A 17,126-nucleotide genomic window follows, 5' to 3' on the forward strand; every position below is an offset into this window, starting at 1 on the left:
GCAGGGTAAGAGCACAGTTTTGCTCAAAATATTGCAATGCACACAACATTATGGGTGACATACAAGAGTTCAAAAGAGGACAAATTGTTGGTGTGATGTATCAAGAGCCACAGTATCCAGGGTAATGTCAGCATACCACCAAGAAGGACGAACCACATCCAACAGGATTAACTGTGGACGCAAATCACAGCAGAATCCAATGTGCACCTTAACTCTCCTGTTTCCACCAGAACTGTCCGTCAGGACAATAAATTTGTGATCTAAAACCAGGTGTTTCAGTTTCATTGTTACTGTTTGAAATAACTGATTATAAATGGTTTCTAGCGTTTCACTCGTTTTTGGCTGTTATGCCCTGACACATATCGATTCCACACTAGAACATCAACTTCTGCTTGCAGTGTAACCAGCTAGATATCTGGGGCTTTTTTTGTTGAGGGAAACAGATGCCATGTTGAGTGCTTTGTCAACTCCCAGTCTTATTTTGACCAGTGAACAATCTCCTCATTAATAACATCTCTGAAGTCATTTAAGATAGGTAATTTATATTTATGAATGTGAACTGTCAAGATATGACCTGGAAACGTGAAGATAGCCATTATGCATTAGACTGCTGACACAAAATTGGCAAAGAATGGGTTGAAATATGTACACAAAGCTGGAGATGTAGAATGATATATATTATATTTAAGATTAAACCTAATGTGATGCTCCACGCTGCCTATATCCCTGCCCCCTCCCATGGGGCTCCAACACCATTTACAATTAAATTTGAAATGAAAACTCAGGCTCTCTGCCCCAAAACATCAATTTAACCTCTTTGGAAAAATGAGGAAAATGGGAAAAACAGTGTGACTTTAATGTCACACTTTTGTCACTTTAATTGGAATAAGCCATGATTCACACGCTGTTTGGGGACTCTACCAATTAAGGCTTCTGTTAGAACGGAAATTAGCCAACAATGTGATGAACAGCAGCACAGCACCACCCCCTCTCCTGCATTAACAGCTTCTGCTCTTCTGGGAAGGCTTAGTTCTTGATGGTGGAGCATTGCTGTGAGGAGCTGATTGCCTTCAGCCTGTGAACATTGGAGAGGGCAAATGTTGGTTAGTCATCCCAAAAACAATGGATAGAGGTCCCAGTTCCACAGCTTAATGCTGGTTGGATTATACTCATCTAGGGGATACCTTACATATTTGGGATGAGCTGGAGTGCCATAACTAATCATTAAAAACCCCTACCTGACCTTTCTAATGCTCTTGTGGTGGATGCAATCAAATCCTGTAAATAAGCGCTAAGCTAACCGTGGCACATTAGTATTGGTGTAGAACAACCAAATGTGACACTGGCTGCTATATGGTGTTAAAGGTAAATCAATTATCATGGTCTACACCAGGGATTTCCAACCTTTTGCAACTCATTGCTCACTGAGTCTACCATAAACCATTGTGCGTCCCACACAAACAGCTTTATTTTACCTAAATATGTTTATTTTAATATGTGTCACATCATAAATTGCACACATGATGAAAACTACTGGTAAACTTCCTAATTAGGCTATAAGAGAAGCCTATTAGGCAATAATGTCTAGACAGAAATGTTCACACGCACACTTGCACACACTGTCAGACAAAACTTTGTATCTTAAAATCAAAGGTTGGCAGGAGAAAAAAAATGTTTAAAAATGTCATGATTAATGATTTAGATAACTAATAAATGCTTCAAAATCACTTGCAATCTGTTTACACTTTACAATTGCTTCAGGTGGTAACAAGCAATTAATCTAGAGAGAAATTAAGTGAACAATTATAGAAATAGATAAAAAGACAAATAAGAAAAAAACTAAAGAAAGAAAAAATAAGATAAAAAGAAAGAAGCAGAGAGAACAATTTAGAGAAACAAAGATAAAAATAAAGATAGAGCCTTGGCAACAGTTGTTATTTGCGATTTATGACAATAAAGCTAGTTCCCTAGCAATAAAGCTAGGGAACTGTGACAAATACAGTATTGTGCAAAAGTTTTAGGCACCTATGCAAATAACACTAATTCATTTATCTCAGCAATACGAGTGTTTTTACCTGAAAACAGCCCCCTATGATTTAAACAGATGCAAATAAACATAAATCCAGTAAAAAAGTAACGAGAATTTTTCATTTGTAGTTAAGTAGGTTGCATTCTGAGTCAAGCTGTAGAAAAAAGTTTAGTTCCAGATTTTTCCTGGATGCCCTCAGCCAGCATGTTCATGTTCAGTTCCATCTCAACTGATTTAACATTAGTAAGATTTGATTTACCAACACAGGTGTTGCTATGATGAGAACTAGAAATAACTCTATTAAACTCAGGCGAGGAAAGATTAGCAGATACTTTAAGGAAAACAGTGCTGTTAAAGCACTGCTTTTTGTAAAATTGCTGTTCGTATTTATTGTTATGTTAGTGTTCTACTGAGCTAATAAACACTTACTGCAGAGACAAGTGAAGTTTCTTTAACTCAAAATTCCCACAGGTTGCTAAAACTTTTGCACAATACTGTATATACACTAGAGAGAGAGAGAAAGAAAGAAAGAAAGGAGGAGAGAACATGAAAAAAAGATGAATAGAGAATGAAGAATGAGAAGAAGAGAGAGAAATAGAAACAAAGACAAATAAACACAGAGAAGAGAGAGAGAGTATGAAAGAGAGAAATAGAAAAAAACAGAGAGAATGAGAAATAAAGGAGAGAGAGCAATAGGAAGAAAGAAATAAAGATTAATAAAAAATGAGAGAGAGAAATATGAAGATAGACATAAAGAGACAATGAGAAGAGAGATTATGAAAGAGAGAAATAGGAAGAAAGAAACAAAGAGAGAACAAGAAATAGAAAGAGAGAGCGAGAGTAAAAAAAAGGAGTAAAAAATATGAAAAAGAAATAGATGAACAGTGAATGAGAGACAGAGAGAAATAGGAAAAAAGACAAAGAGGAGAAAGAGTATGAAAAAAACAGGGAACAAGAAATAAAGGAGAGAGAGAGAGACAGAAAGACAGATAGAAATAGGAATAAATATAAATAAAAATGAATAAAGAATAAGACAATGAGAAGAGAGAGATTATGGAAAAGATAAATAGGAAGAAACAAATAACGAACGAGAATATGTATAAATAGAGAGGGAGAGAGAGAGAGAGAGTGAGGGAGAGAGAGAGAGTTGAGCAACTTAGGAGAAGTTCAAAAGGCCACTACTACAATCTGAGACTAAATATGAGGGGAAACTGCGCTCGGTTTAGTTCGCTGGTGGTGAACCGGGTTCAGCTCAGGATTCGCTTCTCAGTGATCCGCTTTGGAGGTTTATGAAGCTTTGGCTGAATAAATCAGTTCAGGTCGCCCGCCTGAGAAACGCTGTTATCTCGGACTCAACCGATCAAAGGGCAAGTCCACGTGCGCGCGCGCCACCGGCAGAGTGACAACTCGACCACTCACAGACAGAATGAGCAGCTCGAGCGAGGACCTGAACGGCACAGGTGAGCTTCAAAACTACCTTCACCTCACACACTGCTCAGTATCAGTTAGCTGTAGTAGTCCACAAGCCTGAGCTACATGTTCTGTGAGAGTTTGGTTTGTTTACAAACACGAAATTACTGCTGTAAATTTTCACGAGTTTACTGTTGTTGACACTGTGGGAATACTTGGAGGCTGACATTTCAGGACACGCTGGTGTACTGTATCGAGTTCAGTCTTAAAACTCTTTATGAAAAATGAAAAAAGTAAAGATATATGTCTGAGAAGTTTATGTCTGACTCACTGAATGTAAATGTGAATGCTGTTATCTGATTTATTGCCTAATATCACAATCAGGCTGCAGGTCAGGAGGTCCAGATTGCACACATTCTGATATGATACCATACTAGGGTAGAGGTCAGTGATGATGAAGATGATAAAGGAGAGCTCACTCAAATTCTATTATCAGGGTTTTAGAGTTTTTAAAGGGGATTCCACTGATGTTTCTGACATTCCTGTTTTATCCACCCAGTCATTAAGGTGGTTATGAGATCAGAATTATTTTGAAGAGGGGGAAAAACTCACAAAAGGATGGGCTTGAGTTTAACATGGGCTATAAGGGTCTTGGGCTCTGAGTGGATTTGGGGTGTATTGTTAGTGGGACTTAGTTGGGCTTCCTAAATGGCCAATGCCCTATCATTACAGCCCAAGTACAGCCCACCTTAAAGGTGTCCTTCTGCTAAAATCAACATGTTCTTTGTGAAATACAGTTGTCACTCTAAAACTCCTCAACCTCCATTGTCTTCAGTAACTATAGTTGAAAATATTCAGAACGAGTCGATCAGAAAAAGCACCTGTGTCTGCCTCAACCTGTGAAATAGTATTCATGACCTCGCCATGACCTTGGCTGGTGATGGCCCACAGGCAGAGCTGAAGCCAGGCAGCGACACAGTCTTGTCAGACAGGAGCTAACAGCAGTTCGGCAGTTCATTACTGTGTTATTGTGCAAATAACACATCATGGGTTTAAAGCACCATTATACCATACCACCAGAGCACTTTTTTTCACATGCATTCATTCATCGTAGAGACATTGGAAACAGGTGGATTTGTCCCCCCCAACAATTATATCGTTTCGCTCAGATCAGCTGTACTATTAATGAGGAGACAGACCGGACCAATCACGGAGCCGGTTCAGGTATTAAGTCCCGTCTCTCAGGAGAAGGGTCTGTCTGCAGAGCCGCAGAGCCACGGATATACGCCAGCAGATTCACGCCAGCAGATTCAAGCCGGTGGCATTCTGTGCATGCGCAGTAGGACAACGCGATTCTGCTGGGATTGAAATGCATGTTTCAATCCGAAAAGGCAATTCCGTGCCAAAATATGAGCAATGTGGCACATGTTGCCAAAAATATCACTGCCCGTTGTGCTCCATACAGCATTATAAGCCAACATCGGCCACAAAACTTAGGAGTCACCTAAAACTCCATTTTAACCGAGCAGTCCAACATGAAGGTAAGTCAGTGAATACAATAAGTATTTTACACAATCGTTATATCATTATATTAATATCAGACTATAGACTATATAGAGTATATATGTATGTATATATACGTATATAATGTATATATATATATATATATATATATATATATATGTGTGTGTGTGTATACTTCACAATATACAAAATATACTTTATAAAATAGGCTACTTCAAAATCATGATCAGTTTGTCTGATTTTACTATGTATGACCATATATATATATAAAAAGATTCAATGCTTTCAGACCTCAAATAATGCAAAAAAAAAAAAAAGTTAATATTCATATAGAAACATTAATTCTAATTCTAATATGAACTTTCTTTGCATTATTTGCAGTATTTGATTTTTTTTTTTTGTTTGTTTATTTTTCATTTACATTTTTATTTGTAATTTGGGAGAAACAGTGTCAGTAATTTATAAAATAGAACAACAGCGTTTATTTTACTCAAGTATTGCACATGGAATTGTACACATAAAGACCATGTATTATTAAAGCCATTGCTCAACTTTGAGCTTGAATTAAGCAGATGAGTGATATTTTGTCCTTCTAATTATTATAGCTAATTAAGGTATTTAATTCCTAGGCATATTCATGTCCAATTTTAGGGTGCTTACATAAATCATTAGCTAGGTTATACAATCATGTGTGCAATATTTACCATGTAAATGTCTATATGTATTTGTTTTAGCCCAGTGTTTAACATTATGCTCAGTTTAATTCCTGCACATGTGGTAAGATAAATCAATGGTTTGTTCATCACACATTTGGGACACTTTTAACTCACAGCTCAGAACAAAAGAATGTAAATGTAAGTGTCCAAAAAAAAAGACAATCAGTATAAAAAATGGGAGAACTTCATCATTTTTATTGGCATAGAAACCATAAATCTAAATATAAAACATTGCACCAAAGTTATATTATGATATACATCACGTATTGTATATTTGATGTGAATAGTTAATTCTGGCATATACATGTTATGAGTAAATGTAAAAGTAAATCCCATGTAAGCCAACTATCAATGTTGAGGTTAAATTGAAGGGTAATTGAACAATATGTCTACATAGACCATTAGTCTATTGAGGCTCATAAGACTAATATGTGTCAGAATATGATATGAATACCTCCTAAAACTTTTTAACTAACCCTAGCTAAGTCAAACCAGTTATTTAACGCTAAGAAAATCGAAGAAGGTATCAACGCATGCGCAGAATGCCACCGGCCTGAAAGTGCTGGTTTAAATCCGCGGTTCTGCTGACGCATGCGCAGAATGCCACTGGCTTGAAACTGCTGGCGTGAATCTGCTGCCGTATATCCGTGGCTCTGCGGCTCTGCAGACAGATACTATTGTCTCTCAGCACAAACAGCCAATCAGCTTGCTGGTTTTGCGGCCCGCGGTGTGCTAGTGGGGGAAGCCCCGCCCCCGCGCTGTGAGATTTAGCAGCGGGATCGGGCTGCAGCAGCTTCAGCTGATTAAGATCTGGATATACGGAGATTTTTCTAAAAGAAAGGTAACGATAGGCTAACCACATAAACTGTGATGATGTTTCTGATAGCTGGTTAAAAATACAAGACTCTAAATCAGCACACAGTTTAAACCCACTGTGATTAATAAACTGCAGCTGTGTGAGTGAGTTAGCTTAACTTTGGAATTTGATAGATTGGAAGTCAACGTTAAAGAAAAAATAAACTATATACGTAATGTTCAACTTGCCCTGTACCTGATCAGCTAATTACTGTTTCATTTTTAAACTGTCTTTATTAATTTAGGATTACAGGATTTACTGTGAGCAATAATGAACAAAAATTCATTTAGTTAACTAGTTATCTAGAAGCCAGATGTAGTGGATAGTCAGAATTTAGTACAGTACTTTATGTTTGTTCTTAACCCTGATCACTGCCCCAAAATTGTGTTTTCCACCTGATCCAGCTGATCAGCTAATAAACAGTCATTTACTGAGTTTACTGAGTTTAATCATGTATATCCAGCAGTGTATTAGACACATCATACCACCACTTACTTTATTAAATGTCTTTAAAGCAGAGAAAGCTCTAGAACATGTAGAACAGTGTTAATATTCAGTAGAATATGTAAGAACAGGGTTCACAGTAAGGCCACATGTCCTGACGTTTATAATTAAAATCTTTATGAAACGTAAAGTTACATTCTTTTACATAAAAGGACACCAATCTTTAGAAGAGCTCTTAATAGAAAAATAAAAGCGTAGGATTTTTTTTAAAGAGTGGAGAAAATGTAAATATACAACAGAATTGACATGCCAATACATGATAATAATAATAATAATAATAATAATAATAATAATAATAATAATAACCAAATCTGTTATATTATTTTAAATATTAGGTGATAACTGATCATTTTTGTCATATGTATATGTATATGCATAATTGTTTCTTACAACAGTAAATGTAATGTGAAGTAACATGTTTAGGTTGTAAAATCACCTTGTTAACTAATAAAAAACAAAATACAGAAAAAAAATATTATTTGTGATTAAAAGTAATTTCCACAAATGTTGTTCTAAGAAACTATAGGGTGGGCTTGGGTTCATATTGGCAAATGTGTCCCCCCCAATATCAAACCTGCTCCTACGCCCTTGCGTAGAGACCACATCTAGACATTTTAAAATGAATGAAAAAACAATGGAATGACTCACTGACGGAATCACTGACTGTATCTGTATGTGGGGCCCATGTGGAAAACTTCCAGCAGGGGAGATTCTAAGCTCAGAGTTTTAAGAGAGAATTTTAAAATTTCTTGTCTAATTTATTATAAAAACACAGACCGACCAATGGATCAACAGCTACCTTCTTTTGCTTCAGTTTAAACAGAGGACAGTGGCTGATTGGCAGGCTGCAGCATTCGCTTAATAAATAAAACGTTTCAAGACAGATAGTAACAGCTTAAAAAGTGCATAAACAGTGCTTGATAGTGAGCACATGTGTGTGAGTGTGTGTGCATGCTCAGTGTACAACACAGCAGAAATAAATTGTATCATACCATTTGAGCTGGGAGAGGAAACTGCTGTATTTTCAATCTTCCTAAAATTCTGTTAAATTACATCATTTCTAAGGTTTGAACATTTGTTTAATCTTTTTCAGAGACAAAAAGAAACAAAAAAATAAACACGATTTTTTACTTTCTTTTTTAGTGGTGCCTGGACTAAATTTAGTGGATCCCCACAGGCCACACATGGGCATGTTATCTGGATGTAAATACTTGCATGTAATGTGAAATAGGAAATGCATGTAATATTTAGTATAGATAAAAGTGTCAAAATTGATGATACTCAAGTGTCCAATATACACACTCAGAACAGATATTTAAAGCTTAATAAGCATAAGCAGGTTTTTTTTTAGTATTTTGGTGATTGCATTTTCATTTTAATCTCATTCAGATTTTTATTCAGACACCATACACTGACATGCCAAAGGTCATGGGACAGGATTTAATATAATATCCCTTGTAAACTAGGGAATGCTGCACTGACCTGCAGGATATTTGTGTGGGGTCCCTGGCTTTATAATATGAAAGTGAATTCTGACAAAATCACTTATCTGTTTATGTGGACAGTCCTAGCCAGACACCCCTCACCCCTGGCACAATTTTAACCACTCACTGTACTGTAAACTGTGTGTTGTAATACCTTCTCTGATGTATTCCCGGTATATATGTGACACTGTAGATTGAGGAATGTTAAATACCTGAAAAACATTGAATGTAGAATGATCCATCCATCTGGCACCTCCTATTTGGCCTCGCTTAACTTCCAGTAATTCACGTCATCTTGCCAAATAATATCTACCAACTTATACAGGCGTTGGTGTTTTCCCTAGCCTTCCCCAGAGAATGCATTTAATGACCAGTTATAACCAGTTATCCTATGACTTTTTGCATGTCAGTGTACAGCAGGGTTTTATTTAGTTATCCCTTTCAGTGGAAGTCATTGCAAAAAATCATTTAAAGTAATTTTGCAGCATTTCTATTGGTCCATGCATTGGAATAATAAAAAAAAAAAGAACAACTGCCAGATTTACTCTATATTAAAATGTGGCAAAAATGGAAATTCAGAGTTTTGCATGACGGCAATGAATTATTAAAATCAATAATTACAATATATATTTATCAATTTAGTTTGCAATTCTATATTATTTTATCTCTTTTTCCAGCCAGCACAGCGAGACTGTATAATATATATGTATAATACAGTATAAGTATGTTTAGTTTTTCTGTTTCAGGAAGTTTAGCAAAGGCAGAAACTTCTTTGAGTTAAACAAGTTTGTATCTCTCTCTCTTAGTTGCTGTGATGAAGGGGGGAGGAGAGAAAACCCAGTGGAAGCTGTTTATTGAGGATGTCAGTGTTTTCCAGCTGGTGTTGACGTTCCTCTTTATGGGTGAGATATATTTCATTGTTTCACACACATCTACACATATCCAGTCATTCATGACAGTCATTCAAGGCACAAGAAATCTGACGCAGACACAATACTTACAGTGAACTGAACGTCTGACTAAATCGTGTTACGTCATATCGCTGGGAACATTGTAACACTATGTGTTTGTTAAATATGTGTCTGTATTTAGGAGTGGCGGGTCTGCTGTTGATTGTATATCTGATGTTCACTACACTGTGGCCCATCTCTGTCCTCTACTTTACCTGGCAGATCTATGACTGGCACAAACCAGAAAGAGGTAGGGGGCAAATTTACACACACTCACTCCTTATTGTTTCACCATTTCCTATGACCCGAGTGCTGACACAACAGTACAATCTGGACTGCTGCTGGACTTGCGCATTTAATGTCCTTTTTTCGTAATATCTACACATTGTGTGCTAGCTTTTTCTTTCCATTTTGCACAATGCGACAATATCGCAGACAGGTCTGGGGCAGGGTTCACAAAAGTGTGTTAAAAAAAGAAATGCTTTTCTGGAACTGGAACTGGAGTTCTTGATAAAATATTTTATTACAATTTTTTTTAATCTTTTTTAACCACCTCACACTTGTGGAAGTTGTTAAATTGAAGAACTAAAGTCAAAGCCTAATTCAACAAAACTAAAATTCTGTAAATTGTTTTTTAATGCATTGTTAGTTTCTGCTGACTAGAAACGTATAAGATCTGAGAATTTGTGAACATTCTTCTGAATATGTTTCTCATCATTTTTTTAATTTTATCAAATTCTTCTTAAACTTTTTTTAATTTTGAAACTTACCCCTGGATCTCAATGCTTTTGTTTGTTTGACAGTTTGTGAAAGTTGAATGAAAATGATGACAATGGATTCAATAGGGTTAAAAATTTGTTTAATAATTGTGTATGTTTTTTTTAATAAATGTGATTTTAAAAGTGGCTTAAAAATTACTTTAAAACTGTCTTTTCTCTAAAAATGTCTTTTTTATATTTTATATTATCCCATTTAAATGATTTATCCAAGCATAGCTTAACTTGAAACCTAGCACCATCCTGAATCTACTTACCAACATTTTTTGCTGAATCCCAAACATATTTAGCTTTGTTTTAGCTGTTAAACATTATATTGTTAAAAGTTTGTGGACACCTCATCCAATGTTTTTTTCCAAAAAAAGAGATTGTTCATTGTGGCGTATCTGTGTCATAGGCTCATTTATTGCTTATCTATTGGTACAAAATGACAGAAGCTGTGTGTGTCAGATATGTAAGATATGTACATTATTGCAGCTAATTCACTACTAAAAATTAATTTTAACATTTGAACATCAAATCTACCTTGCTATGGTAGAGCTTTAATGTTTATATTCAGATACATATTTAGTAAGCTTATAGAAATGTTCTGGTACCTGAACATTTCAGTAACTATTTTAAATTAGTGACTGAGTGCAGTGCTGTCCACTAGGTGGCAGAAGATCAGCATTTGTAAGGAGCTGGAAAATGTGGACACACTTTAAGGAGTACTTCCCAGTAAAGGTAATCTAAACAACATTGTTTAATAAAAACCTCTTCAGTTTGATTTCAGCACTGTGGTCGAAGAGCGTCTCGCCTTCCTCAAATATCTTTTTTTCACAGCTGGTGAAGACAGCAGAGCTCAGTCCTAGTAGGAATTATATACTTGGATGCCACCCACATGGAATTATGAGCATGGGGGCGTTCTCCTGCTTCAGCACAGAGGCTGGTGGTTTTTCTGAGGCTTACCCAGGAGTGCAGTCCACACTGGCCATACTGGCCGGACTCTTTCGCCTTCCGATCTTTAGAGACTACATCTTGCTTGCAGGTAAGTGGGTGTGTAGATGGAACTGGGTAAGAACTTGTGACTCCTTTACTTTAAAAGAATAGCATTAGTATATTTAAAATGAATCCTGATTTATCATTAATCTCTGATACAGTCAATGCAAAGTTTATAATGTGACATTCTGGCAAATAAATCTGGACTGTCACCAGTTTCATCTGTAATGTAAATACAGCAACAACAACAAACAATTAAGAGCCCACGTCAGTTTCTGAATCAGATTATCTGATTTTGCTATTTATAGGTATATGTTTGAGTAAAATTAACATTATTGTTTTATTCTTTAACTGCGGACAACTCACATTTCTTACAAATTAAAAAAAAATATTATTATTTAGAGAAAATGAGAAAGGCAGAAATAACAAAAAATGCAGAGCTTTTAGACCTCAGGTAATGCAAATATATATATATATATATATATATATATATATATATATATATATATATATATATATATATATTCATAAAGTTTTAAGAGTTCAGAAATTAATATTTGGTGGAATAACCCTGGTTTTTAATCACAATTTAATATATGTTCTCCTCCACCAGTCTTACACACTGCTTTGATGACAATGATTTTATGCCACTCTTGGTGCAAACATTCAAACAGTTCAGCTTGGCTTATGGCTTGTGATCATCCATCTTCCTCTCAATTATATTCCAGAGGTTTTTAATTTGGTAAAATCAAAGAAACTCGTCAATTTTAAGTGGTCTCATTTTGTTCAGAGCTGTATATACCACAAATCTTATTCAACCATCTTAAAAAAGCTACATTGGTTATTATTATATCGTTTTAGTTAAAGTTTATTTAAACATTAGAATAACATTTGAACTCACTCCAGTTTCCAGTTATGTCATGAGGTTATTTGGACTTGATGGGTCAAAGCTGGATTGGAGGCACAAGGGGGCGCTACAAGATATAAAATGAAATCAAATTCTTGTAATGAATTGTCTATTGTCATGTCATGTAATGTAATGTCTATTTTTCGGGAAAAATAAATAAATAAATAAATTAATTAATATTTTGAGAACAGGTCATAAATTGAATAATTTCATTAAGAACTGTGGATTCTGTTATTTACCTTCTCTCTCTCTCTCTCTCTCTCTCTCTCTCTCTCTCTCTCTCTCTCTCATGGTCACAGGCATGCTTCCGGTCAGTAAGGAAAGTCTAGAGTACAAGCTAAGCCGCGCTGGTATGGGCAATGCTCTGGTGATTATCATTGGAGGAGCAGAGGAGTCACTTGCTTGTTCTCCTGGAGCGAACACTGTGGTGATGAAACACAGGAAAGGCTTTGTCCGGCTGGCCTTGGAGAATGGGTGAGAGACGAAAGAGAGAAACTCTTAATTATAATAAGTTAATAATACAGTAATGTCATAGTCAATATTTCACTGGCATTACCTATAGTAAACTTATTCTTTGTTCACTAATATTCCACACTCCGCGAGACGGAAATTTTATATAGTGCCCTATGACATTTGCCATTTTCCATGGAAGCTAAAGAACGCTGCACTGACCAGTGAAATACAGCCTGGAAATTATTAAGAGACCACTTCAGTTTTTTTAATCAGTTTCTCTGATTTTGCTATTTATAGGTATATGTTTGAGTAAAATGAACATTGATGTTATATTCTATGAACTACAGACAATATTTTTTCCAAATTTCAAATAAAAATATTGTCATTTAGAGCATTTATTTGCACAAAATGAGAAATGGCTGAAATAACAAAACAATGCAGAGCTTTTTCAGACATTAAATAATGCAAAGAAAACAAGTTCATATTCATAAAGTTTTAAAAGTTCAGAAATCAATATTGGTGGAATAGCCTTTGTTTTTAATCACAGTCATGCATATGCTCCTCCACCATTCTTACACACTGATTTTGGATAACTTTATGCCACTCCTAGTGCAAAAAATCAAGCAGTTAAGCTTATTTTTTTCCAGAGCTGTATGTGTGTATGGTCTCCTGCATTGAATGTTGAAGTGATTTCTTTCACAGAGTCGCTTATCTGTTTGTACAGACAATTTTAGACAGGTCATGATCATTACCCCTTTACTACATATGTGACACTGTGAATTGATGAATTCTAAATGCCCATGCATCACGTTGCCTTGCCATAACGGTGAATTTACACTGCTCCGACGCGACAACGCACAGCGACGGATCCCATTCATTTTCAATGGGAAGCGCCGCCTCCGTCAGACGCAGTCGCGCGGTGCATCATGGGTCCGACGCGTCGAGAGCGGGGGATGCGATGCGATGAAAAGTTGAGCCGAGCTGAACTTTATGCAAATGAGTCCGTCCAACGCAATGCGTCTATCCAATCAGAGAGCAGGTGTTGGCCTGTAACGCGTCCTCAGCGCAGCGCATGAAAACATTTTAGTTCCGCTTTCAAGCGTCCAGAGAAGCCTGGAAGAGAAGTTTCAGGCTTCCCTGTTCTTTATAAAATCCCCGCTGATTCACAGGGACTCTGTCAGCGAGGAGAAAGGCTGCTGTGATTGTTGGAGTCTCTGGTGGGTTTTTAAAATATTAATATGTAATTTAATTGGAAAAGTTTGCTTTTTTCAGCTTATATACTGCTCACTAGACAGTGTAATGAAGCTCATTCAAACATTTATATCTATAAAGACACATTTATATTTATTAAGTATTGGAAATAATAATAGCTTATATAAAAAGCATTTCCCATTTATTAAAACGATTTAATTGGACGACGCAGGGAAAGCCTTTGTCACGCCCACATGCGACCGGTTGGAGGGGGGTAGTGCGACCGTGTGCGTTGTCACGTCGGAGCAGTGTAAATTCACCGTAAGCATCCTGGTCAGCATTTAGCCTCACTTACAAGATAACACCTCGCAACTTCCATCCACTGAAGTAATACTTCCTGATCAATGTACATACCAATATCCTGTGACTTTTGTCATGTCAGTGTAAGATTGATATTTAGAAAAAACAAACAGACTACTCTTAGTGGAAAAATCATGCTTTACAAAACAGAATTCAAGCAAAAGTATTGCTTTTCATATATATTGAGAAAATATTGAGATTCATATATTTGGTTATAAGTGACCTGTATGTCATTAGTGTGAACAACAGGGCATTTTATCAAGTAACCTTCAATGATTTTTTAAAAATAAAGGCAGCTTCAGTCCTGTAATGTGAACGTAGCCTCTAACTAAACTTCATAACTACATTTCCCACAATCCCCTTCTGTATCCACAGGGCTGACCTGGTTCCGGTATATTCTTTCGGAGAGAACGAGCTGTTCCCTCAGGTATTGTTGTCTGAGGGCAGTGTGGGCCGAAAACTGCAAGCTCTCTTCAAGCAAGTCATGGGTTTCGCCCCGTGCATTTTCACTGGGGTTCGCTGGCTGCTGCTGCCCAACAAGAGACCGGTCACTACCGTGGGTCAGTATCTAAATGAATTCCTCAATATATATATATATATATATATATATATATATATGTATATTTATAAATTATATATTAAAATTATTGTCCTTTACAGCATTTATTTGCAGAAAATGAGAACTGGTCAAAATAACGTAAAAGATTCAGTGCTTTCAGACCTTAAATAATGCAAAGTAAACAAGTTGATATTAATTTAGAAACAACAACAATACTAAAATATCTTTCAAGCTTTGGACTTTGAAATTCCACACATAGGACACATTACTGTGTCAACAGTGATACCTCACGTCAAGGCTAGGCTTAGTGTATCTAAAACGCTTCCAAGGACATGGACAAACACAAAAGAGTTTATTTTTTACTGGAACAAAAAAAATTGAGGATAAATATTTAAATATGTGCTTCTTTCATGGATTATTGTGGACACTTTAAACATTCGCAAGCTATAAACAGCAAAAAAGTAGTATATTGCCCGTTTAATAGATATAATATTAATAATATATTGTTATATTAATAATTATATTAATATTAATACCCCATATTAATATTCTCTCTTTCTTCCATTCTCTCTCACAGTGGGCAGCCCCATATCTGTGCCTTATATCTGCCATCCATCTGAAGAGCAGGTGGACCACTATCACTCACTGTACATGGAGGCCCTATCCAAACTGTTCCATACTCACAAAACCAGCTGTGGACTGGCTGAAACACATCAACTACACATCATTTAGACACTACACACACACACACACACACACACAAACCTATATACAGTGCCATGAAAAAGACTTTGTTCAAACACTCAATGACATTCCATTTTAAATTTAAATCAAACTATTCATAAAAGGGATCCTGAAAGAGTGAAAAACACAATATGATGCATTTTATGTGTTTACTAAGAAAAGGTCATTTGTCCATGAGCTAAAAATGCAGCTCAGTTGGGTCATGCAACAAGACAATGATCCAAAGCACAAATCTACCTCAAACAATTAAAAGGAAAATCTAATCTAAACATTTGGTAGGGGTTAGTCCAAGTCAGACCTAAACCCTTTTAAAATGCTGTGTCCGTACCTGAAACATTACAGCCTACCAATGATACTTAGCTGAAGCAGATCTGGAATTAATAGTAGTCCACAGTTGCCACACCGTACTGTGAAATATAAATTAGCTACAACAGAAAGCTTTTGGCTGCAGTTGATTCTTCTAATTGAAATGAATGGACAAACAAATTTTCACTTCAGCATTTAGGTTCTGAATGTCTCTACTTAATAAGTAATAATAAAAAATAGTTTATCGTGTTTTCGCTCCCTCAGGGTCCCTTTTATACACCATTAGCTGTGGTGCCTTTCCAGATGTGAAGCACTTTTGTAAAGTTTTTATGGCTTTAACACATCAATAACAATTTATGATGATATGTGTCTATATGTCACAGTTTTCATTATTTATAATCACAAGATAGGAGGTGCTAAATGAGATCAATTATTTATTTACCAACCAGATCATTATTGGTTGTGAATCACAATGCTTTTAACTAACCATAATGGAAAAGTTGAAATACTTTTTTGGTTTGCAGAATTTTGGTTAGATTTTAGTTATGCAGAAATGTCAATATACAAATGTAATATTTTAGCATTCAATTGTGATTATTTATTATTTTTAATTGTATAAATTTGTGTAATTGTGATATTTAGGATGAAATTTATATTTATAAACAGTATTATTTTTAATTAAAACAATGCTTCAAGTTGATTTTGTATTTTATAGTTTGAAAAAGCTTTTTATCAGAGTTTATCAGTTTTTTTATCAGTATCTTTACCCCATTGTTCTAGAATTTATGAACATTACCTAGTTATTGCGTCACACTTAGAAGAAAAGAATTTGAGTTCTTTATGGTTACCTGTGATGCACACCATGTTTGTTAGAGTTTAGAGTTTTTTTTTTTTTACACAAGGTAACTTTGGATTGGTCCTCATCCAAAAATCCAGACTTGATGGGTAAAAATGATGGGCAAACTTCATTATAGTGTGATGCATCTGTCAAAACAACTATTTGTATAGTATAGCAGTGTGTAAATGAAACATGAAATGTTACCATGGGAAACAGCATGAAAAAGCCCACACCTGTGTAAGCTGTGAGGTGTTGTCTTGTAAGTGAGGCCTGATAGTGGGTGCCAGATGGATGAGACATTCTATTTCTGAGGTTGTGCAGGCATTTCATTTTTTTTTTAACCAACAGTGTCACATGTACCTGGAATACATAATAGAAGGCATTGCCAGTACCAGGGGACAGCACAGTGAATGGTAATGATTGTGACCATTAGTGTCTGGCTACAATTGCCCATGTGAACAGACAAACGACTCTGGCAGGAATCACATCCACATTCAATGTCCTGTATATCCAGGTCAGTGCAGCATTTTTTTAGCTTACA

The 17,126-nt window shown here is 35.9% G+C and overlaps 1 protein-coding gene across 1 annotated transcript; it reads left to right on the forward strand.

Moving 5' to 3' along the window:
- Nucleotides 1-3,343: 3,343 nt before the first annotated feature.
- On the forward strand, nucleotides 3,344-16,406 carry mogat3b (monoacylglycerol O-acyltransferase 3b). Its single transcript, XM_022678644.2, has 8 exons — nucleotides 3,344-3,489; nucleotides 9,330-9,425; nucleotides 9,616-9,723; nucleotides 10,902-10,972; nucleotides 11,072-11,276; nucleotides 12,434-12,608; nucleotides 14,514-14,698; nucleotides 15,275-16,406. Exons 1-8 carry the CDS (start codon nucleotides 3,456-3,458, stop codon nucleotides 15,427-15,429), a joined length of 1,029 nt encoding a protein of 342 aa, XP_022534365.2. The 5' UTR covers nucleotides 3,344-3,455; the 3' UTR covers nucleotides 15,430-16,406.
- Nucleotides 16,407-17,126: the final 720 nt, after the last annotated feature.

The sequence above is a fragment of the Astyanax mexicanus genome, chromosome 1, assembly GCF_023375975.1.
Source record: "Astyanax mexicanus isolate ESR-SI-001 chromosome 1, AstMex3_surface, whole genome shotgun sequence".
In the NCBI taxonomy this organism is placed as follows: domain Eukaryota; kingdom Metazoa; phylum Chordata; class Actinopteri; order Characiformes; family Acestrorhamphidae; genus Astyanax; species Astyanax mexicanus.